This window comes from Hemitrygon akajei, unplaced genomic scaffold, assembly GCF_048418815.1.
Source record: "Hemitrygon akajei unplaced genomic scaffold, sHemAka1.3 Scf000042, whole genome shotgun sequence".
Lineage (NCBI taxonomy): Eukaryota > Metazoa > Chordata > Chondrichthyes > Myliobatiformes > Dasyatidae > Hemitrygon > Hemitrygon akajei.
The window spans coordinates 5,890,154-5,913,558 of record NW_027331928.1 but is presented as its reverse complement, the minus strand read 5'-3'; the positions used below and the strand labels follow the sequence as shown (position 1 = coordinate 5,913,558).

The following is a 23,405-nucleotide window of genomic DNA, read 5'->3' as shown; positions in this document are numbered from 1 at the left end:
AACAATCTGCGGTGCAGAGGGATTTGGGAGACTTCGTGCAGCTTTCCCAAAAGTTTAACCTGCAGCTTGAGCCGGCGGTGAGGAAGGCAAATGCGATGACAGCATTCATTTCGAGAGGGCTGGGACGTAAAAGCAAGGACGTCATTCTCAGGCTCAATACGTCACAGTTGAGGTCACATTTGGAGTTCTGTGAGCAGGTTTCATCGCTTATCTCACAGGGGATGTGAGACATTGGAGAGGGTTCACGGAAATGATAACGGGATTGGGCGTCGTATTATAGGAGGAGTATTTGACAGCTCCGGGAGACAGAACACCCACACACAGCGATTCAGGAACAGCTTCTTCCCCTGCCCCATCACATCTTTCAACGCATCAGCAAAAACTCGGGTGTTTTTTAATATTTGCAATTTACATTAATTGTACATCTTTGCTCCGTACTAATGCTTCAAAGGAACAAATTCCAGGGGTTATAAGCTTCAGATAATAATTGAAATAGCGATTCTTGTGGAAAACATCCGATAGGGTGGACAGGACACTTGGCCCGCTGGTCTTCACCGGTCACACCGAGTACAGGAGTCGGGAGGTCCCTTTGCCGTGGAACAAGACGTCGGTGAGACCGCCCTGCTTTAGGAAAAATGTCAGTGAACTGGATATATTGTACAGGGAGTTCTACGGGGACATTACCGAAACTCGGAGGACTGAATTAGTGTGGGTAAGAGGAAAGGTTGGGACTTTATTCCCTGGAGCGCAGTTATAACCTTACAGAGTTCCATAAACCCGAGAGGGGCACGGACAGAGGGAATGCGGACTGATTTTCACCCAGGGTTGGGTTATCGAGAACCAGACAGCTAGGATTGATGTGTGAGAGAGTGGAAAGCAGAAAGAGAGAGGGAGAGAGAGATCAGGGAGTCGGAATGTTTAGAGTGAACGGGGAGGGGAGGTAGAGAGCGCCTGGGGGAGGGAAGGGGAGAGAGGTGTAAGAGGTGGGCAGAGGGAGCTGAGAAATTGCGGGCGGAGAAAGTTCGAGGGAGTAAGGGGAGCTAAGGGGTAGACAGGAAGGTATAGGGAACTAGGAAGAGCGGTACGGGGGAATGGCGAGAACGAAGGGGATAGACGGCGAGAGGGGTTTGTCGGTGTCTGGTGGGGAGAATATGATGGGGACAAGAGGAGGAGATGAAGGTGGGAGGGGCAGAGAGGGTGCGGAGCGAATCTGACATGGTTTAGGAGTCAGAGTGAAGGGGAGAGAAGGAGGAGAAAATGGGGGTAGTCACTAGATTCATGTCGACTCCACTGGCTGTTGGCAGAGAGCCTGGATCTTTTCAGGAATATCCGGGAACAAAGGTGCCGATTTCTCGCAGATGAAACGCCGATCATGAACACAAAGGTTATTCCTTACGCACTGACTGCAGACGCGTATTCCAAATGACGCCTTGTACAGGAGACTCTGGCCCACATTCCTATCCAGGAGGGTTAAACAATTTCAACAGAGACAAAACAGCTTCAGTGGAGAACCCGACCCGAGACAATCCCCAAGCTATCCCATGAATTCCATCTCTCCTCATTGCCTGCGTGAGTCCCCAATCTCTCCATTCAACCACTCTCCCCCACTGCCCCGTGTCAGTACCCAGGCAGACACCACGGTCCCAATGTCTCCCCACAACCCTGTGTCAGTTCCCTAACTAATCGTACTGACCCAATGTTTCCCCACAGCCCCGTATCCCCCAAACTAATCCCGCCGAACCGCTTTCTCACCACAGCCCCCTTTCAGTCTCCAAACTCATCCCACTGAAACACTCTCACCCCACAGCCCCGTGCCGGTACCCAGAAAAATACCACGGTCCCAATGTCTCCCCACAATCCTGTGTCAGTTCTCTAACTAATCGTCCTGACCCAATGTCTCCCCACAGCCCCGTATCCCCCAAACTGATCCCACCGAACCGCTTTCTCACCACAGTCCCCTTTCTGTCCCCATCCGAATCGAACAGGACCACACTCCCCCCCTCTGATCTGTTTCAGTCCAGGAACAAACCCCACTCTCCCACCGTCTCCCCACAGAACTATGGCTGTTTCGAAATGAATCCCACTGTTCCACAATCTTCCCTCAGCCCTGTGTGGTTCCGGGTTCATCTCGTTGCCCCTTCCTCTACCCAGAGCTTCGTGTCTGTCTCCTGACATATCCCACTACACCGCGCTCACCCCATAGCCTCTGGTCCAACTCCAGACTTATTCCACTGGCACGCTCTCTCCCACATCCTTGCCTCAGTTCGCAATCTAATTCTGTTAACCCATTGTTTGCCACCGCCCTGTATCTGTCTCCAAACTAATCCAGTTGTCCTACTCTCGTACCTCAGATCCGTGTCATTCTCCAAACTAATCCCTCTCCTCACAGCCCGGCGACATTATTCAACATAATCCCACTGCACCGCGCTGTCCTCACCCACATGCGTCAGTACCAAAATAATCCCTGTCACTGATCTCTCCCCACTGCCCCCTGGCAGTTTCCGAAATATTCCCACTGCTGTGTCCTTCCCCGACAGACACATGTCGGCCCCAAGATGTTCCCATCGTGCCACCCTAACACCTGTCCACGTACAATCTACAAACAAATCTCAATGACCCTCCCTTTTACACAAAACTACTTCAGTCCGTAAACTAATCCCATTTTCTCCCGTCAGGACTATGTCAATAACCAATCTCCACCCCACAGATTAGTGATAATCTCACCCGTTTTCGCATTTTTCAATCCAGTAAACAAGGTTGTAGTCCAGAAGATTGTGGAATACAAAGAGCTGGAAAGTTAAATTTACTTCATTATTGCCAAGAATTGAAAACTATCTACGTACCTTCCTTCTATTGCTTATAACAGGATACTGTGATCGGGCGGTGTGGAGGGAGATTCATTCTGTGTCTGACCCCGTGAGTGTGTGCTGGGAGCATATGCCAGTATTTCTCTTTGTGTCTGACCTCGGGAGTGCGTGATGGGACGGTGTGGAGGGAGATTCACTCTTTGTTTGACCCAGGAGTGTGTCATGGGACGGTGTGGAGTGAGATTCATTCTGTGCCTGACCCCTGAAGTGTGTGATGGAACGGTGTGGAGGGAGATTCACTTTGTGTCTGACTCGGGGAGTGTGCGATGTGACGGTGGGGAGGGGGATTCACTCTGTGTCTGATACCGGGAGTGTGTGATGATTCTTGTGGTTCTGTGGGATCTTCTCGTGCTGTGACACATACCGCTTCATCCCTTGAATTGATTTCCAGCAGCCTTGAATAACGGTTTGAACACTCTTGCATCGCTCTGGGGAAAGATGTTTCAAACGTGGACACGTAATAACTCCGGTCTTTATTTGTGATCCAGTCCTTGGAACAAGTTTGCTCTGAAAATCAGGGAAAAGGAACTGTGATACAAGGAGTGATACTCCCTTCACACTTCCCCATCACACACACCCGGGGTGACACACAGAGTGAAATTCCCTCCACGCGGTCCCATCACGCACTCCCGAAGTCAGACACAGAGTGAATCTCCCTCCGCAACCTCCTATCGTAAAGTAACAAGGATCAGACACAGTGAAGTTCCCTCCACACCATCCATCACACAGTCCTGGGGTCAAGACACAGAGGGAATAGAACATGGAATAATGCAGCACAATACATGCCCTATGGCCCACAATGTTGTGCCGACACTTAAACCCTGCCTCCCATATAACTCCCCACCTCCCACCACAATTTCCTCCATGTACCTGTCTAGTAGTCTCTTAAATTTCAGTAGTGTATCTGCCTCCACCACTGACTCAGGTAGTGCATTCCACGCACCTACCACTCTCTGAGTGAAAAACCTTCCTCTAATATCCCCCTTGAATTTCCCACCCCTTACCTTAACGCCATGTCCTCTTGTGTTAAACAGTTTTGCCTTGGGAAAGAGGCGCTGGATACCCACTCTATCTATTACACTTAATATATTGTATACCTCTGTCATGTCTCCTCTCCAGGCATGCATCACCGTTCCCTGTGTCAGACACACGCATGACCCCAAACCCAAAATCTCTCACCCATCCCCATTCCCGACATAGCTTCTCATCACACGCACACTGTGTCAAATACAGAGTCCCATCGTACATACACGGGGTGAGACACAGATTTAAGATTCCTGCACCGTCCGAACACACACTAACACGGTCAGACGCAGATTGAATCTCTCTCTCCTCGGACCCATCACACACTCCAGGCGTCAGACGTGGAGTGAAGCTCCGTGCACACTGCCTTTTATAAACGCCCGGGGTCAGACGTGGAGTGAAGCTCCGTGCACACTGCCTTTTATAAATCCCCGGGGTCAGACGTGGAGTGAAGCTCCGTGCACACTGACTTTTATAAATCCCCGGGGTCAGACGTGGAGTGAAGCTCCGTGCACACTGCCTTTTATAAACGCCCGGGGTCAGACGTGGAGTGAAGCTCCGTGCACACTGCCTTTTATAAATCCCCGGGGTCAGACGTGGAGTGAAGCTCCGTGCACACTGACTTTTATAAATCCCCGGGGTCAGACGTGGAGTGAAGCTCCGTGCACACTGCCTTTTATAAACGCCCGGGGTCAGACGTGGAGTGAAGCTCCGTGCACACTGCCTTTTATAAACGCCCGGGGTCAGACGTGGAGTGAAGCTCCGTGCACACTGCCTTTTATAAACGCCCGGTGTCAGACGTGGAGTGAAGCTCCGTGCACACTGCCTTTTATAAACGCCCGGGGTCAGACGTGGAGTGAAGCTCCGTGCACTCTGCCTTTTATAAACGCCCGGGGTCAGACGTGGAGTGAAGCTCCGTGCACACTGCCTTTTATAAATCCCCGGGGTCAGACGTGGAGTGAAGCTCCGTGCACACTGCCTTTTATAAACGCCCGGGGTCAGACGTGGAGTGAAGCTCCATGCACACTGCCTTTTATAAACGCCCGGGGTCAGACGTGGAGTGAAGCTCCGTGCACACTGCCTTTTATAAACGCCCGGGGTCAGACGTGGAGTGAAACACCTTGCACACTGCCTTTCATATACGCCCGGGGTCCGTCTACATGGTCCTATCAAACACTCTCGGAGTCAGACACAGACACTCATTCCAGTGGTCAGACGTGATGTGAAGTTTCATGCAGACCGCCCTGTCACACTTCCCGGGTCAGATTCTGAGTGCTACTCCTTGCACACCGCCCCTCACATACTGCCGGGGTCAGATACAGAGGAAAGCTCCCTCCGCACCGCCACTCACACATTCCCGGCGTCAGGGAACAGCACACACGACGAATATCAGAGTGAGAGTGATTCTCCATCGTCTGCTTCTCAACGCACCACATAGCAAATTTCAGACCCAGAGGGAAGCTTCCTTCACACCACCCCATCTCACACTCCCGAGTATAGCACAGTGTGAATCTCCATCCTTAAGTCCCATCATGCATCTACTGACGGGTCAACCGTTCCATCACACCCACCTGTGTTTTCACTCAAAACGAAGCTCCGCCCACACCCTCCCATGGCACACTCACGGTCTCAGACTCCCTCCACAATATCCAATCACAGAATCCGGTGTCACATAGAATAAACCCTCCATCTGCACCGTCCCATCACACACTCCTGGATTCAAACACAAACGCTCTCTCTCTCTACGATCTCATTACACACTCCGGGAGTCAGACACAGAGAGAAGCTCCCTCTGCAACGTCCCATCACTCACTCCCTGAATCAGACACATACTGAAGCTGTCTCTCCACGATCCCATCACACACTCCGGGAGTCAGACACAGAGTGACTCCACCTCCGCAACGTCCCAACACACACTCCTGGATTCAGTGATAGAGTGAATTTCCTCCACGCAGCTCCATCACACACTCACCGGGTCTAACACAGAGTGAATCACCCTCCATACCATCTCTTCACACACTCCCGATGTCAAGCAGAGAGTGACGCTTCCTCTCTCCATGCCTGCCCTGTGATGAGCAGCGGGTGAAAGAGAGGGATGATGCCTCACCTATTTTGCTGGTCAACAATTCACAGAACTGGTGACGGAGATCGCTGTGCATTTGTTTAAGAACGGACAGATTAGAGTTGAGCGCAATAAGCTTGGATTGAAGGGTTGAGTTTAACTCATGGTAGTTTCGGTGGCAGGTTTCCATAGACTGACGAATCTGTGATACTGAGAGAAATGGTGAAGGATGTTTAGCGTTTAGAGTGACCCGTGAGTCAGCGTCACGCTACCGAACGGGTCACGGAGATCATAACCATGTGACAATATGACAATACAGCATGGAAAAATGCTATCTCGGCCCTTCTGGTCCGTTCCCAACGCTTACTCACACCTCTCAGCCCAGAGCCCTCCATTCCTTTCATGTCCATATACCTATCCAATTTTACTTCAAATGACAATACCGAACATGTCTCTACAACTTCTACTGGAAGCTCATTCCACACAGCCACCAGTCTCTGAGTAAAAAAATTCCTTCTCGTGTTACCCCTAAACTTTTGCCCCCGTCTCAACTCATGTCCTCTTGCTTGAATCTCCCCTACTCTCAATGGAAAAAGCCTATCCACGTCAAATCTATCTATCCCCCTCATAATTTTAAATACCTCTATCAAGTCCCCCCTCAACCTTCTACGCTCCAAAGAATAAAGACCTAACTTGTTCAGCCTTTCCCTGTAACTCAGGTGCTGAAACCCAGGAAACTTTCTAGTAAATCTTCTCTATACTGTCTCTATTTTGCTGACATCTTTCCTATAATTCGGTGACCAGAACTGTACACAATACTCCAAATTCGGCCTCACCAATGCCTTGTACAATTTTAACATTACATCCCAACTCCTATACTCAATGCTCTGATTTATAAAGGCCAACATACCAAAAGCTTTCTTCACCACCCTATCCACATGAGATTCCACCTTCAGGGAACTATGCACCATCATTATTTTGTTGTGTCAGTTTCACGGTGAAGGGTGTCACAGTGAAGGATGTGCTGGTGGCACAGTGAGAGGCGTCGGCGCCACTTTGAGGGGCGAGTCTGTGTCACACTATGGTGTATATCAATGTCCCGGTGAAGATGTTGTTGATGTTACAATGGGGGTCTGCGTCAGTATCATGCTGGACATGTCCGATTTCTGTGAGGGGCCTGTCTGTGTCACACTATGGTGTATATCAATGTCCCGGTGAAGGTGTTGTTGATGTTACAATGGGGGTCTGTGTCAGTATCATGCTGGACATGTCCGATTTGCTGTGAGGGACGTGTCTGTGTCACACTAGGGTGTGTATCAATGTCCCTGTGAAGATGTTGTTGATGTTACAATGGGGGTCTGCGTCAGTATCATGCTGGACATGTCCGATTTGCTGTGAGGAGCGTGTGAGGAAACTGTGAGGAGATTCTGTGCCCCGGCGAGAGGTGTGCCGGATCACAATGAAGTGTATCTCGATGTCAAGTCGAGGAAAATGTCTGTGTGGGGGGCTTGTGGTGTCACTGTGGGTGGAGTATCTGTGTCATGGTATGGGGTGTGCAGGTCTCACAGAGCGGTGCATGTCTGTGTCACGGTGAGAGACATGTCATGGCCACGGTGGGTGTGAGAGGGTCACGCTGAGGTGTGTGTCCGTGTCACAGAGTGTACTATGTCGGTGTCATTGTGAATTTAGGTGTCGGTATCATGTTAAGGGGTTTGCCTGTGTCAGGGTGAGGTGTGGGAAATTGCCTGAGCGAGCGGTGCATCGGTTTTTATGCTGAGGAGCGATACTGTCTCTGAGTCTTTTTCACGATGCGGTGCGGAGCGGATCACGCTGAGGAGCGTGAAGGTGTCACGGTGTCTCAGTGTCACGGTGAAGAGCGTGTCGGTGTCACGGTGAGGTGTGTGTCGGTGTCGCTTGAGGAATTTATCAGTGACACGGTCAGGGGCATGTCGATGTTACAGCGAGGGGCACGTTGCGGTCAGTGTAACAGCCATGTGTGTGTGTGTGTGTGACGGCGATTGTCGTGTCAGTGTCGCGGTTAGGAGTGTATTTGTGTATCGTTGAACGTCATGACCCTGACAGCGTTGTTGATGTTATAGTGAATGGCGTTTCAGGACGAGTCTTGATTTTGTTATGGTAAATGCCGTGTTTTTATCACGGTTAACAATTCATTCCACTCTCTTTATTTATGGTCTGACTCCACCGGGAGACCATTCCACTAACCATGGATCGAGAGACCGGCCACTATCACGAGGAAGACGCCTATAACTACACAGAGTAGGCAGATCTGACGGAACGGTACATTTCCGATCTTCACTTTCGGCTGCTGTTCATGCGCAGCTGTGGAGAGACCACAAGACCATGAGAGCATAAGATATGGTAGCAGAAGTAGGCCATTCGGTTATTTAATTCTGCCCCGCCATTTAATCATGGGCTGTACCAATTCTTCCGTCATCCCCACTCCCCCTGCATACTGTAAATACCTTTCGATATCCCGGCTAATCAAGAAACTATCGATCTCTTCCTTAAATGCACCAACTGATTTGGCCTCCACAGCCGCTTGTGGCAACAAATTCCACAGCTTTACCAGTCTCTGACTAACACTTAATTTAGCTGCATCTCTGTTCTAAATGGACCATCTTCAATCCTGAAGTTGTGACCTCTTGTCCTAGATTCCCCTATCATGGGAAATAACTTACTATATGCAATCTGTTCAGGCCTTTTAACAATCGGAAAGTTTCTGTGAGATCCCCCCCCCGCCCCCCGTCTCCTGAACTCCAGGGAATACAGCCCAAAAGCTCCAGATGTTCCTCATACAGTAGCGTTCTCATTCCTGGAACCATTCTGGTGAATCTTCCCTGAACCCTCTCCAATGTCAGCACATCCATAAGGAGCCCCAAACCGCAGAGAATACTCCAAGTGTGGTCTCCGAGTGCCTCAACATCACATCTCTGTTCTTGTATTCTGTACCTCTAGAAATCAATGAAAACATTTCACTCGCCTTCTTCACCCCCGACTCAAACTGGAGACTGACCTTCAGGGTATCCAAGTCCCTTTGCACTTCCGCATTTTGAATTTTCTCTCTTTCTAAACAATAGTCCGCCCGTTCATTTCTCCCACTAATGTGTGCACGCATACATTTTCCCAAAGTTGTACCTCAATTAGGGTAAGATACCCTCGGGTCTTTTATAGAAACATGGATAGATACCCCGCACAGAAATAGAGGCTTTTAAGAGACTTCTGGACAAGTACATGAAACTTAAAAAAACAGAGGGCGAACGGGAAGTCTAGTAATTTCTATTGTAGGGACATGTTCGGCACATCTTTGTGGGCCGAAGGGACTGTGTTGTGCTGTAGGTTTTACATGTTGGCTGACGGTGTCCTGTGTTATTCCACAGGGTCTTGTTGTGACCGATTATTCTTCTATTCTGTCAAAGACTTGGATGCTTGAATTAATACGCCGGTTGCAGTTTGCAGACGACGTGAAGATTGCTGGAGGACAGGGAGCTTTGAGGAATGAAGGAGTCTGTAGGAGGACGGGAGTCACAGGTCGACTGGCTGGTGAAGAAGGTGTTCGACACGTTTGCCTTTATCAGTCAGGACACTGAGTACGGGAGTCGGGAGGTCACGTCCCAGTTGTACAAGACGTCGGCGAGGAGGCACTCGGATTTCGGTGCTCAGTCTTGGTTCGCCCTGCTGTAGGAAAGATGTAACTGAGCTGGAAAGAGTGCAGAGGGAGATTTACCAGGATGTTGCCCGAGCTCGAGGGACTGAGTTATGAAGTGTTGTCGGGCAGTTCTGGACTTGATTCCTTGGATCCTAGGAGTGACCTTACAGAGGGGCTTTGTTCGTTGGAGTGTACGGGTGACCTTACAGAGGGGCTTTGTTCGTCGGCGTGAACGGGTGACCTTACAGAGGTGTACAAAACCATGTGGGTCACATCAGCTACAGTCACCGACGAAGGCGTACACGGCGAAGGTGAGAGAGGAAAGAAATTTAATTGGGCACCCAAGTGACTACTTTCTGTACCCAAATGGTGGTCGGTATGTGGGGCGAGATGCTAGGAAAGTGGCTGAAGGAGAGAAATTTGCAGTATTTACAAAAACACACACAGTTCTGCATATTAACACGTGATTTGTCGCAGCGGCGTCATAATTGTGATCTCTGACCTGTTTGGGCATTGGTTGGCAGCTCACGGGATCCCGCGGCAATGGGAGGAGCCTGATCCTCATCGATGACGGGCTCGTCGTTCGGAAATTTCACCTCTGCGTAGGTGGAGCTCAGACCACCTGGGACGCAGAGCGAGGGAGGAATAGAGAGAAGGTAATAGAAAGAGGAGTGAGGGCAGAGAGAGGGGGCAGAGAAAGGCGAAAGGAGAGTAGGGAAAGTGTGGGTTAAGTAAAGGGGGAAAGATGAGAGGCAGGGATAAAGAATGTGAGGGAACGGGGAACACGGGGGCGGAGAGAAGATGACAGATGGATTGAGAAGAGGAGACAGTGGTGAGCGATAGAGGCAATGAGCGGGAATATAGGAGAGAGAGAATTGGAATGAGAATGGTTAGCGGAGACGGAGAGAGTGGCAGAGGAAGAGAGAGCGGAGGTAGAGGGTAAGAGTGAGGGGAGGGAGAAGAACGAGAGAAAGCAAAGAGAGCAGAGGGAGATAGGAGAGTGAGTGTAGAAGAAAAGTGGGATACCGAGAGGGTAAGGAACAGAGGATTCGAAAGAGAGATTGTGAGAGATGGGAAAAGGAGAAGGGACAGATAGAGGGAAGAGGTTGCGGAGCGGGAGATAAGCGGAAAATGGGGCGAAGTGGAAAGAACAGTTTGACAGGGGGGCGGAGATAGCCGGAAGTGAGTGAATGAGCATTGAATGAGGGAAAGAGTGCGAAGGAGAGTGCGAGGTTGAGGAAGGAAGGAAGGGAGAGTGTGATAGAGGTGCGAGTTTGGAGAGTTGGGCAAGTGAGGTAAGGGGAGTGAGGTTGAAATTGTGGAGAAGGGGAATAGGTTGGAAGAGGAGAGGGGAAAGGGCATGGGGAGAGATCCCGATAGAGAGAGATATAGGGATTTTCGATAGATGTGCGAAATTAGAGAGAGTGAGCAGAGAGAGGGGCAAGGGAGGGAAGTGGGAGAAAGAGGTGGAAAAGATGGAGAGGTTGAGAGGGGAATGAAAGATGTGTGAGGTGGAGGATGGTGGAAGGCAGACGAGAGGAGAAAAGGGAGGGGAATAAGGAAGGGAAAGCGCGGAAAGGAGGAGAGAGAGAGAGGGGGAGACAGAGAGATCAGAGGAGAGAAAAGGTTCGTTTGAAAGTTGAGAGAATCGTTCAAATTTTCTACAGCGCTGCCTCCTTTCCGCTTCGTCCATGGCCCTCCCTCATCACCACCCCTCCAATGCTTTTTATCGACCCTCCCACAGATGTCCCTCCTCTCCGAGCCCTCCCACGGAGTTCCCTCCGCTCCTTGCTCCCCACCGTGCTCCCTCCTCAATGTCCTTTATCCCCTCCACACCGACCCTCCCACAGCACTGCCTCCTCACCCCATCCCACAGGGCTCTGTCCACACATTCCCTCACGATGCACCATCCACACCTACCCTCCCACAGCACTGCTTCCTCACCCCATCCCACAGGGCTCTGTCCACACATCCCCTCACGAAGGCACCATCCACACGAAACACCGCCCCCGCTTCCAATGTGCTGAATGCACACCGTACGTCCAAGAGCGCCCCCTCCACACCGACCCTACCACAGAGCTCCCTCATCATGGTCTATATCACGAGTTCCCTCTGACGTGTTCTGCAGCAGCGAATTATCGGGGTCAACTGTACGTTTACCCTGAGATCTCTCGAAAGGAATCGACACGTCACCTAAACACAGTCAAACCAACAAAGTTGAAACTGACCTTCATCTCTCCGGACCCGGGGGGCCGAGGTGGCCGTGATATTCAGTTGCACGTACGATACATCCGGTTCAGCTGGGGACAGAGCATCTGAGGGTGAGAATCTGGAAGAGGCTTCCTCCTCACCGTCACACCACACATTCCCGGGGTCAGACGCAGAGTGAATCTCCCTCCACACCTTCATACAACACACTCACGGTTGAGGCACAGAGAGAAACTCTCTCCACACAGCCCTATCACACATTTCTTAGACAGAAACACAGTGCAGCTCCCTCCACACTGTCCCTTCACAGATCCCGGATCAGTGACTGGGAGGCTTAGAAACCACACCGCCATCTAGCGTTTGGCTGGTGAATTGCAGAGCGACGCAGACATACCAAGGCACAGATATAAATGATCACAACGGCGCAGGCCACTTGCAAAGGCTACGCTTTCGGCAACTACGCAGAGTATAAATCAGCTTTAAAACTCCCTTCACAGCGACTCGTCATGAGCTCCTGGGGTCAGAAACCGAGTAACGCGCCCTCAGCACCGACCGACCACTCCACATCCCCGGGGTCAGCCATGGAGAGTAGCTCCGTCCACGCTATCCTATCTCATACTCCCGTGGTCAGAGACAGCGGTAAGCTATCTCCCTCTCTCTGCACTACTCACCTCCCCAAGGAGCTTGTGGGTCCGTTCCTGTGAGCCGCATGTTCTCGTAGGTCTCGCTCTCGTCCATCCTGTCGAGTCTCTGATCTCCTGAAAGGGATGGGACCTTCGGGACAGGAAACCCGTAGTGGGACACCGTGGTCCACTAACACCTGATGAACAGCCGAAAAAGAGAGGGACAGAGATGAGAGAGGAAGTGCGGGGAGGAGAGAGATTGTGTGTGTGAGAGAGGGTGGTTGAGTGAGATGAGAGCGGCGGGGGCGGGGTAATGAGAAATAGAGGGAGGAGAGAGATCTGGAGAGTGACTAGCCAAAGGACACACCGCAGCACACACTCGACTTCCTTGTCCTCTATCTTCCCTGATCGCACGGCATTCTCTCTCTCTCTCTCTCTCTCTCTCTCTCTCTCTCTCTCTCTCTCTCTCTCTCTCTCTCTCTCTCTCTCTCTCTCTCTCTCTCTCTCTCTCTCTCTCTCTCTCTCTCTCAAACCATCTCGCTCTCATTCTCCCGCTCCCACCTTCCTGCTTTTATCACTCTCTCCTTTCCTTCTTCCCTTCCTTTCTCTCTCCCATTCCCCTTTTCTCTTCTAATCCCACTCGCTCTCCTTCCACATATCCCACTACACTTTCCCCTTCCGACTTTTCGAGGGTGGGGAAGGGTTTTGTGCTTCTTAACTCGGCACACGCAGCCGTCTCTCACCTTATCCTTTTCCCCCAATACCCACCCTCCTCACCCGTTCACTCCGTCTGCCTTTTTCATTTCTCGTTCCCTTCCCTCCACACCCTCTTTCGCTTCCCCTTCCCACCCCCACACATTTCCTCTTTCCCTCTCCCCAAATGGTCCCTCCCTCCCCTCTTCCCTCACCACCCACCCTCCGTATCCCTCAACTCCCACCCTCAGCCCTCACCCGCTCCTTCTCTCCCTCTCACAATTCCTCCCTTCCCCACCATCTCCCTACCTCTGGCCGCTCCAAAAGTCTTGACTCGTGTGTCTGCCTCGGAGACTGCGCGTCTGTGTCTGTGTGTGTCTGATAGCTGTTGTGTTGCAGAGGGAAGAGGAAGGAAGGAGAGGCGAGCAGTGGGCGGGTCCGGGTTGGTGACATTGCACAGACGACAAGAACCAAATAATCGGCCTATCTACACAGAACTGTGGAGAGGCTCAGAAACGAGGGACCGATATCGAGTAGAAAATGACGTAAGACCAGGCGCCAAAACTCCCCAATACTCCTGAAAAATCCCGTGAATAGAGAGAGGGAGATTTGTAGAGGAGGGGCCGGGTTGCCGCCAGAGATCTGGAGGGCTGTTGGTGATGGAGCGGTACAAGCAAACAGAGAGTTGTGTCGTGGAGGTCGGGAATGAGGCAGAAGGGTGCAGTGGAGCAAAGGGGTGACTGAGTTAGGAGGAGTTTAGGCGAGGTAGGCTGTGACGGAGATGGCAGAGGAGTCAGGAGCTCATGGAGATGATCAGTGGTGAAAGAGAGGGCAGGGATGAGTAGACGCCTCGTCTTCTGTCATCTCTGTTTCAGGCACAACGTCAGAACGTCCTTCAGGTGTGTGAACCCTCTCAAGGTGTCAGTCCTCTATGATTTCCCAACAGGGATCTGCAGACCTGTGTCAACCATCAGACTGGATCTAAATGGAGAGAAAACTGAAATATCTTTGATTTGGGAGACCTCGTGCATGATTCCTTTAAGGTTAACTTTTAGGTTGAATTGGCGGCGAAGAAGGCGAATGTGATGAAAGCATGTATTTCGGGTCGCCCAGAATATATAAATAAGTTTGAAATATGGAGACTTTATAAGACACTGGTGGGGCCTCATTCGGAGCGATGTTGGCGGTTTCTAGACCCTTATCGGGGAAAGGATGTGTTTACATCGGAGACGGTTCAAAGGCGGTTCACAAGAATGATTCCGGGATTGAATGGCTTGTCATATGGGGAACATTTCATGGCTCTGAGCCTGAACTCACTGTAACTCAGAGGGACAAGACGTGAACGAAGGCCGTCCCTCTATTCTGAAGCTGCATCTTCTTGTCTTTGACTCTCCCAGCGCACGGCAAATCCACTAAACATCCACTCTAGCAAAACCTTTCACCATTCGAGAGGTTTTAATGAGGTCACCCCTCATCCTTCTGAATTCCATTGAATACCGACCCAGACCCACCATACGCTCTTCATATGACAATTCTTTACATCCCGGGATAATTTCCGTGAACCCCCTTTAAACCCTCTCCAGTTTCCGCACAGCCTTGGTAAAATAAGCGGCCCAGGTCTGGTCTCAATACGGCCCGTGACGCCTCAGCAGTGCTTTATGAGTTCAGAACGTGAAATCCTTGCGTTAAATTTCCCTGGAAATAAATGCTCACGTGGCATTGGACTTCCTGATCACAGACTCAACATGCAAATTAACCTTCAGGGAATCCTCACAAGGTCTCCCAAGTCCCTGTCAGTGTCAGCCTCCGTTTGTGTTTTCCGTTTTCTCTACAGTTACAAAATTGTCTACGTTTTCATTTCTTCTGCCAACATGCGTGGCCTTTTATTTCCCAACTCTGTATTCATCTGCCATTTCTTTGACCATTCTCCTAATTTGTCCGATTCCATCTGTAGACTCTCTCCCTCCTTATAACTGCCTGCCCCTCCATTTATCTTCCTGTAGTTTGCAATCTTTGCAACAAAGCCATCAATTCTATTATCCAGATGATTGACACGGAATGTGCAAAGTATCGGTCCCAACACAGACCCCAGTGCAACAGGATGAGTAACCGGCAGTCAATCAGATAAAAAAAAACCGTTTGCCTTTATTCCCACTCTTCGCCCCCTGCCAAATATCATTGCTTTATACATGCTTGAATTTTCACTGCAATACCATGAGCTCGTAGCTTGTTAATCAGCCTCATGTGTAGCACCTTGTCAAAGGCCTTCTGTCAATCCAAAGAACACGACATTAACAGATTCTCCTTTGCGGATCTGCATGTTATTTCATCAAAAATAACATGCCTCTAACTGGCCTAGAGTTTCCTTTCTACTGCATTTCCCTGTTCTTGAAGAAAGGAGTATCATTCACAATTTCCAATCTTCAGGAACCATTCCAGAATCTGATGATTATTGAAAGATCATTACTAATGCCTCCTCGATCTCTTCTGCCACCTCTTTCAGAGCCCAGGCGTGTAGACCATCAAGCCCAGCTGGCTCATCTACCTTCAAACCTTTCATTATCGCAAGAACCTTCTGTCCAGTGATGGTAACTTCTCAGACTTCCGACACCCTGACACCTGTAACTTCCATCCTACTGGTCGTGTCTGCCACAGTGAAGACTAGTGTAAAATGCTCATTCATTCCATCTGCTGTTTCTTTCTCCCATCATTTTCCAGCGGTCCCACATCCACCTCCCCACCTCTTTCCGGTTCATCCATCTGAAGAAACTTCAGGCATCCTCTTTAACATTATTGGCTAGTTTAATTTCATATCCCATCTTTACCTCTTTAGTTTGTTTTTAAATTACGTTAGGTTTGTTTTTAAACACTTCTCAATCGTCCGACTTCCCACGAAACTTTCTTCTAATCTATGCCCTCACTTTACCTTTTATGTGGTCTTTGACTTCATCTCTTAGCCACGATTGTGTCAGCCTTCCTTGAGAATAGATCTTCCTCTTTCGAATGTACATATCCTGTTCCTACTGAATTGCTTCCAGAAATTCCAGCCATTGCTGCTGTGCTGTCATCCCTGCCAGGGCTCTTCTCCATCCAATTCTGGCCAACTGTTCCCTCAGACATCTGTATTTCCCCACACTGTAGCACTGATACATCTGAATTGAGCCTCTTCTACTCAAATTTAAGCATGAAACTTTTGATGTTATAATCACTCGCCCCCGAGTGATCTTCTACCTCCAGCTCTCCAATCAGATATGGTTGACTGACCAACACCCAGTCCAGAATACCCGAAACCCAGTTGGCTTCAACCACGAGCTGCTCTAAAAGCCAGATTGTCGGCCCTCTGGAAAAACCCTTCCTGGAATCCAGCACCAACCGGATTTTCCTAATCTACCTGCATTCTGTCGCCCCCCATGACGATTGCGACATTGCCCTTTTGGCATTTTCCGTGTCCTGTTGTATTTTGCAGACCAGATCCTGACGCCTCTTTGTGTGTCTGTATACAATGCCGATCAGATGTTTTTTTCCCGAGCATTTCAATATCCCTGACCTCTACGATTCAACAGCTGGCGACCCTAGGTCACTGCTGAAAGGACTCGGCCCGAAACGTCGTCTGTATTCTTTCCCGTAGATGCTGCCCGGTCTGCTGAGTTCTTCCAGCATTTTGTGTCTGTTGCTTGGATGTCATCTCTTTCTTACGACTTGATTTTGTTTTTACCAACAGAGCTCAGACGCCCTCTCTGCATTCCCGGCTGTGGCTTCGACAGAATGTGTATCCTTGGGTATTAAGTTCCCAGCTACAGTCTTTTAGCCATGATTCAGTGCTGCCTGCAATATCAGACCTGCCAATCTGCAACTGTGCTGCAAGTTCTGCTTTCTGTTTTGGTTACCGCGCATATTCAAAATCCACACATTCAGGCCTGTATTCATCCTTTTCATTATTTTCTTTTATCCTTTTCCATTTTGTCCACCGTTTAAGTTGCAGCTCAGCCGATTGACGGCAATTTCCCCCAGTCATCAACCTCTCCTCAGTGTGCATTGCCTCTATTTCTAAACCAATTACTTCACCGTCAGCACTATTATCCGCCTTTCCTACAATTCTTCTGCAATGAAATGTATGCAGTTCAGGACAGGAGTTGCACTGAGCTCAATCATATGATTCCGAATATCGTGTGAGGTCTTACAACCATCTGCCTCCACACATAAACTGTTCTGGCAATCTGGCTCCCATCCCTCAGCAACTGGTTCGAACCGATAACTGTCAGCTGTACAGTTTTCCTGGTTCTGGGCTCACTATCACGCGGCACGAGCAGCAGTCCTGAGATCACCACCCCGGACATCCTGCCCTTTAACTTGGAACCTAACTCCCTGCACTCCCTCCTCATACACACTATCCATGCCATTGTTACCTACAAGTAACACGATTTCACTTGCTCTGCACTGGGCCTGGGACCATCTGGACAAGAGCAATTCGTAAGTCAAGCTGCGGTTTATTGGCAACAGCTCAGCGTTCAGCACAGTCATTTCCTCAGTTCTAATCAACAGGGTCCAAATCCTGAGCCGTTGCATCTCCCTCTGCAAAATAATGCTTGACTTCCTCATCGTGAAACCACAGTCCGTGGAGATCGGTCATAACATTTCCGGTCCAGGTGTAGTATTGAAGTCGCAGAAAGGTTACAAGTTTTACACAGATTAGGAAAAAAAAACGGGCAATCTACTTGCAGATGGAATACAGTGCCTGGAAGTGCACGGTCATGCAATTTGCCAGCAGAAATAAAAGTGTAGACAACTATCTTAAAAAAAAATCAATAATCTACGGCGGAAAGCGAATCTGGGAGTCTTGCTGCCGAATTCCCTCGAGGTTAGTTTACAGGTGGAGTCTGTGGTGAGAAAGACAAGCGCAATGTTCGCATTCATTTCCAGATGACCGCAGCATCAGAGCAAAGATTTTTATTTTTCAATTTTTAGACTATACAAGGCACTGGTGTGGGCTCATTTGTAGCATTATGAGCAGTGTTAGTCCCCTTATAAAATAAGGGGTTTGCTGACATTGGAGATGATACGACCAGAAGGCATTGCGAATCGTAAGACCATTCAGCCCGTCGAAAATGATTTGCCATTCCATTCATGGCTGCTCCCGGATCCCACTCAACATTCCTTCTCGCCGTATAATTGTTTGCCCTGCCCAATCAGAAAGCTGTCAAATTCCGCCTCGCCGCACTTGGCCTCCAGCATGGTTTGTGGCAGAGCGTTCCGCATATTCTCTTGTCCCTGGCAACAAACTCTCCTCTTTGCTTCTCTTCTAAATGGTTGTCCCGCAACTCTGAGCGTGTGCCATCTAGTTCTTGATATCCCTGCCACCGGAAACATCCTCTCCACATCCACCGTATTTAGCCTTTTTAACTTCTACATTCAAGTGAGTACAGGCACATAGTTGCCGAACGCTCCCCACATGTTAACCCCTTCACTTCCATAATTATCCTCGTTAAACCCGTCTGGACTCTCTCCAATGACAGCACATCCCTTCTGACATGTGGGGACCAGACCCTTGCCAATACTCCAAATGCGGCCTTGTTGTTGCCTTATAAAGCCTCACCATTATCACCTTTTATTTCCCCTTGAAATAAATACCACTATCGCATTTGCCTTCTTACCCCAGACTCAAACTGCAAATTAAACTTCTGGGGTCTCGCACAATGGATCTAAGTCGTTCTGCCCCTGTGATGTTTGAAACATCTCCACATTTAGATAATTGTCTGCCCTATTATCCCTCTAACCAAAACGCATTATCATGCATCTCCCTACACAGTTCCATATGATACTCCCTTCCCATTTTCCCAATCTGTCTAAGTCCTGTCCTGTTGCAATCGCATTGCTTCCTCAACACCAGGTACCCCTCCACCTATCTTCGTATCATGCGCAAATTTTCCCACAGAACCGTCCAAATCATGATCCAAATAATTGTCAAACAATGTGAAAATATTGATCCAAACAGTGGCAGCTGAGGAAAAGCTTTAGTTACAGGCAGCCAACCAGAAATGGTCCTTGTAATTCCCTCTCGCTGCCTCCTGCCTGACAGACATCCCTCTATCCAGGGCAGTATCCTTCCCGGAACGCCACGGGATTTTGTTAAGGAGCATCGTGTGTTGAACCTGATCAAATTCCTTCTGAAAATCCAGGTAAATGGCATCCCTTCTCTCTCCTTTGCCCGGACTGCTTGTTACTTCCTCTAGGAACCCTAACGGATTTGTCGGGCAAGATTTCCCTCAACATAAACCATGCTGACTTTGGCTTATTTTATCATTCCCCTCCATGAACCCCGAAAGCTCAACCTTAAAAATAGACTCCAACACTTTCTCAACAACTGAGATTAGGCTGACGGGCCTATAATTTCAGTTCTTTAGCCTCCCTTCCTTCTCAAAGAGTGGAATGAAATTTCCAAACTTCCTGTCCTCCGGGAGATACGTGATTTCCGAAGATCAGGACCAAAGCATCCGATTTCTTTTCGGAAACCTCTCTCAGGTGTTTGAGATGTGGTCTGTCTGCTCTAGGTGACCTATCCACCTTCAGACCTTTGAGCGTTACTCGCACATTGCCCTTTGTAATCGTAATGGCCCTCACTCCTGCTCCCGGACACTCATGGCTCTCTGGCGCACGGCTGGTTTCCTCCACAGTGAAGACAAATGCAAAGTACACATTACGTCCATCTGCCGTTTTTGTCACTATTAATACCTCACCAGAATTAATTTCCAGTGGCCTGATAACAGCTCTCACCTTCCCATTAACGTTAGTATTACTGAAGAAAATGAATTATGGAATCCTGCTTTATTTTATTGCCCAGTTTGTCATAATGTTTCATTTTTATTCCATTTTATAGCCTTTTGATTGCCTCTTGATGGATTTTAAAAACTGTCAAATCATATATTTTCCCACTCAATTTTGCGACCTGATATGTCCTTTTATTGGCTTAACTGCAGTCCTTAACTTCCTTTGACAGCGTCAGTTGCCTGTGCCTGCCATTTGAGAACTTCTTCTGTGGGACATATCTATCCTGCTCATTGTGTACAATTACCAGACATTTCAGCCATCCCTGCTCTGCCGCCATCCCAGCCATTATCCCCGTCCGTTCTACCTGGGCAAGTTCCTCTCTGATGTCTCTGTAAATCCCATTATTCCATTGTGATACTGATACATGTGACTGATGCTTCTCTCACAAAAATTGATGTAAATAATCGTAATTCTTCAGTAAACGGACTTTTGGCTTTTTGGCCCTCGCACTTACGAATGCTGGCGATTCGGTTTGAAATATTCAGGACCCCGGCACGCAGGAGGCAACAGGCCATCCGGGAATCTAATTCTGGCACCGTGAACCTCCTGTCTGTTCCCCGAACTAACGAATCCCCTATCACCACAGCGTGTCTCTTCTTCCCGCTTCCCTTCTGAGTCAAGAGGCAGACCACAGGAACACTGGAAACTCCTTCTCTCTATCAGTTCGTTTCCCCGACTGTATCTGAAGTGTTTTACCTGGGCTACTGATGAGTATGACCACAGGGGTACTCTGCACTAGCTCGCTGATCGCTTTCCCCTTCCTATCTGTCACCCGGTCTCCTGTGTCCTCCACCTTTGGTGTAACTGCCTCTCTATAAGTCCTATCTATTACCCGGTTTGCCTCCAGAATTATTTGAATATCACGGATGTTAGCAGCTCAGAGAATCTACACAGGGCTCAAAACGTTGAGCAGATCTACTTTGTCTCTCTCCACGATAGGTCCACAATGGGTGCAATCTAATTTCCTCTCCATTGGGCTTTGGACCATTGCATAACAGCAATAGTTACGTCAGGCTGCGGTTTATTGGCCATAGCTCAGCGTTCAGCACAATCATTTCCTCAGTTCTTAAAATCAAGCTCCAAATCCTAGGGCAGGGTACATAACATAGTTCATAGAACATAGTATACACAGTACAGGCCCTTCGGCCCACCATGTTGTGTAGACCCTTAAACCCTGCCTCCCATATAAAACCCCACCTTAAATTCCGCCACATACCTGTCTAGTAGTCTCTTAAATTTCACTGGTGTATCTGCCTCCACCACTGGTCCAGCAGTGCATTTCACGTTCCAATCACTCTCTGAGTGAAAAACCTTCCTTTAATATCCCCTTTGAACTTCCCACCCCTTCCCTTAAAGCCATGTCCTCTTGCATTGAACAGCGGTGCCCTTTTGGAAGAGGCGCTGGCTGTCCACTCTATCTACCCATCTTAATATTTTGTACACCTCTATCATAACTCCTCTCATCCTTCCCTCTTTCCGCCATTACAGATATTTACACTACATGGTGCATCCGCAAAGCAAACAACATTCTGCCGGACCCCACGCACCCTTCACACAAACTCTTCTCCCTCCTGCCGTCTGGGAAAAGGCACAGAAGCATTCGGGCTTTCACATCCAGGCTTTGTAACAATATCTACAGCCAAGCTATCAGACTCCTCTGTACCCAGAGCAGGGACTGAAACCTTACTGCCCTATTGTCCTGTATATTCCTTATTGTAATGCCTGCATAGCTCCGTTGTTTTGTGTAGATTTTGTTTTCTATTTTTTGTTGTTTTTTTTAACGTAGTTCAGTCTAGTTCTATTACTGCGTCATGTAACACCATGGTCCTGAAAAACGTTGTCATGTTTCCACTAAGTGCTATACCAGCAGTTATGGTCGAAAAGACGAAAAGAAAGTGACTTGACTTGACTTCTCTCCAAAGAGTACTGCCCTAGCTCCCTTAATCTCTGATCGTAATACATACTCCCTTCGGCAGGCAGCATTCTGGTTAATCTCCTCTGTACCGTTTCCAATGTTTCCACAGCCTTCCTATAGTGAGGAAACCGGAACTAGAGACAGAACTCCAAGTGTGGCCTAACCAGATTTTTATAGAACATCATTACTTCGCGAAACTTAAACTCTATACCTCGACTTATGAAAGCTAACACCCCATAATCTTTCTCAACTACCCTATCTACCTGTGAGGCAACTTTCTGAGATCAGAGGACATTTACCCACCCCCCCCCCCCAATCCCTCTGCTCCTCCACACTACCAAGTATCCTGCTATTTACTTTGTACTCTGCTTTGGAGTTTGTCCTTCTAAAGTGTAACACCTCACAGTTCTCCGGGTTGAACTCCATCTGCCACTTCTCAGCCCACTTCAGCATCCTATCAATGTCTCTCTGCAAACATCGACAATCTTCTACACTATCCAAAACACCACCAACCTTTCTGTTGTCTGCAAACTTGCCAACCCACCCTTCTACCACCACATCCAGGTCGTTAATAATAATCCCAAAAATGAGGGATCCCAGAACCAACATGCCCCAGAACTTCAACCTCATTCATATTGTCCTCACCGTCATCAGGTTCCCTCTCATTGGTGAATACCGAAGAGAAGTATTCATTCAGTATTTCGCTCTTTTCCACAGCCTCCATGTATACCTTCCACCTTCTCTAATCGGTCCTACCTTCACTCCTGTCATCCTTTTGTTCCTCACATCATTGAACTGTGCCATGCTTTTCTCCTTTACCCTTCTCGCCAAGGCCTTCTCATACCTCCTCTCCTCAGCCCCTTCTTAAGCTCCTTTCTTCCTACCCTATATTCCTCAATAGACCCATCTGATCCTTGCTTTCGAACCCATTCATCCTTAGTTTGTTTTTTTTCCCCGAATTTTCACTCCATTAAAAAAATAGGATCTATAATCTCTGCTTCCTGAAAACAGCCTGTCACTCCACCTATCTTCAAATCCTCTGCAAACTTCGCAACAACGCAATCAGCTCCATCATTCAAATGACTGACATACAACGTAAAACGTATTGGTCCCAACACAGAACCCTGTGGAAAGTGATGAGTCACAGGCAGCCAACCAAAAAGACTCCGTTCATCCAAACACTTTGCCCCTGAAACTAAAACACTATTTTATTCATTATACCCCGCACATTGAAATTCAACACTTTCAGTTCTGTATTCATCCTTTTCTACGGTGTCTACATTCTAAGCTGCAACTCAGCAAATTGACTGCAATATTGCCCCCTCAACAGCCTCTCCTCAGTAAACATTGCCTCTGTTCGTAAACCAGTTAACTCATCTTCAAAATTGCTTTCAGCCAATGCAGATCCTTGTGCATTGAAATGTATGCAGCCCAGGACAATATTTGCACTGATCTCAACCATCTGATCACCACCTTTCTGTGAGTTCTTACCACCACCCGCCTCCACAACCTCTCTAATAGT

At 48.8% G+C, this 23,405-nt stretch overlaps 1 protein-coding gene across 1 annotated transcript; it reads right to left on the bottom strand.

The window, feature by feature from the left end:
• Positions 1–377: 377 nt before the first annotated feature.
• LOC140720442 (uncharacterized) lies at positions 378–11,710 on the bottom strand. The gene is made up of 8 exons (XM_073035295.1): positions 11,692–11,710; positions 10,122–10,241; positions 8,176–8,292; positions 5,998–6,162; positions 3,232–3,374; positions 2,725–2,789; positions 1,397–1,457; positions 378–621 (listed from the first exon to the last, which is right to left on the bottom strand). The coding sequence occupies exons 1-8, from the start codon at positions 11,708–11,710 to the stop codon at positions 559–561; spliced, it is 753 nt and encodes a 250-aa protein (XP_072891396.1). The 3' UTR covers positions 378–558.
• Positions 11,711–23,405: the final 11,695 nt, after the last annotated feature.

What these genes read in the sequence shown, in the direction of transcription:
- LOC140720442 (XM_073035295.1), bottom strand. An exon ending in GCCAACCAATGCCCAAACAG is followed by an intron (nt 8,293 to 10,121) that starts GTCAGAGATCAC and finishes GTCTCTCCACAG; the next exon opens with CTGCGCATGAACAGCAGCCG. An exon ending in TCAATTCAAGGGATGAAGCG is followed by an intron (nt 2,790 to 3,231) that starts GTATGTGTCACA and finishes TTAACTTTCCAG; the next exon opens with CTCTTTGTATTCCACAATCT.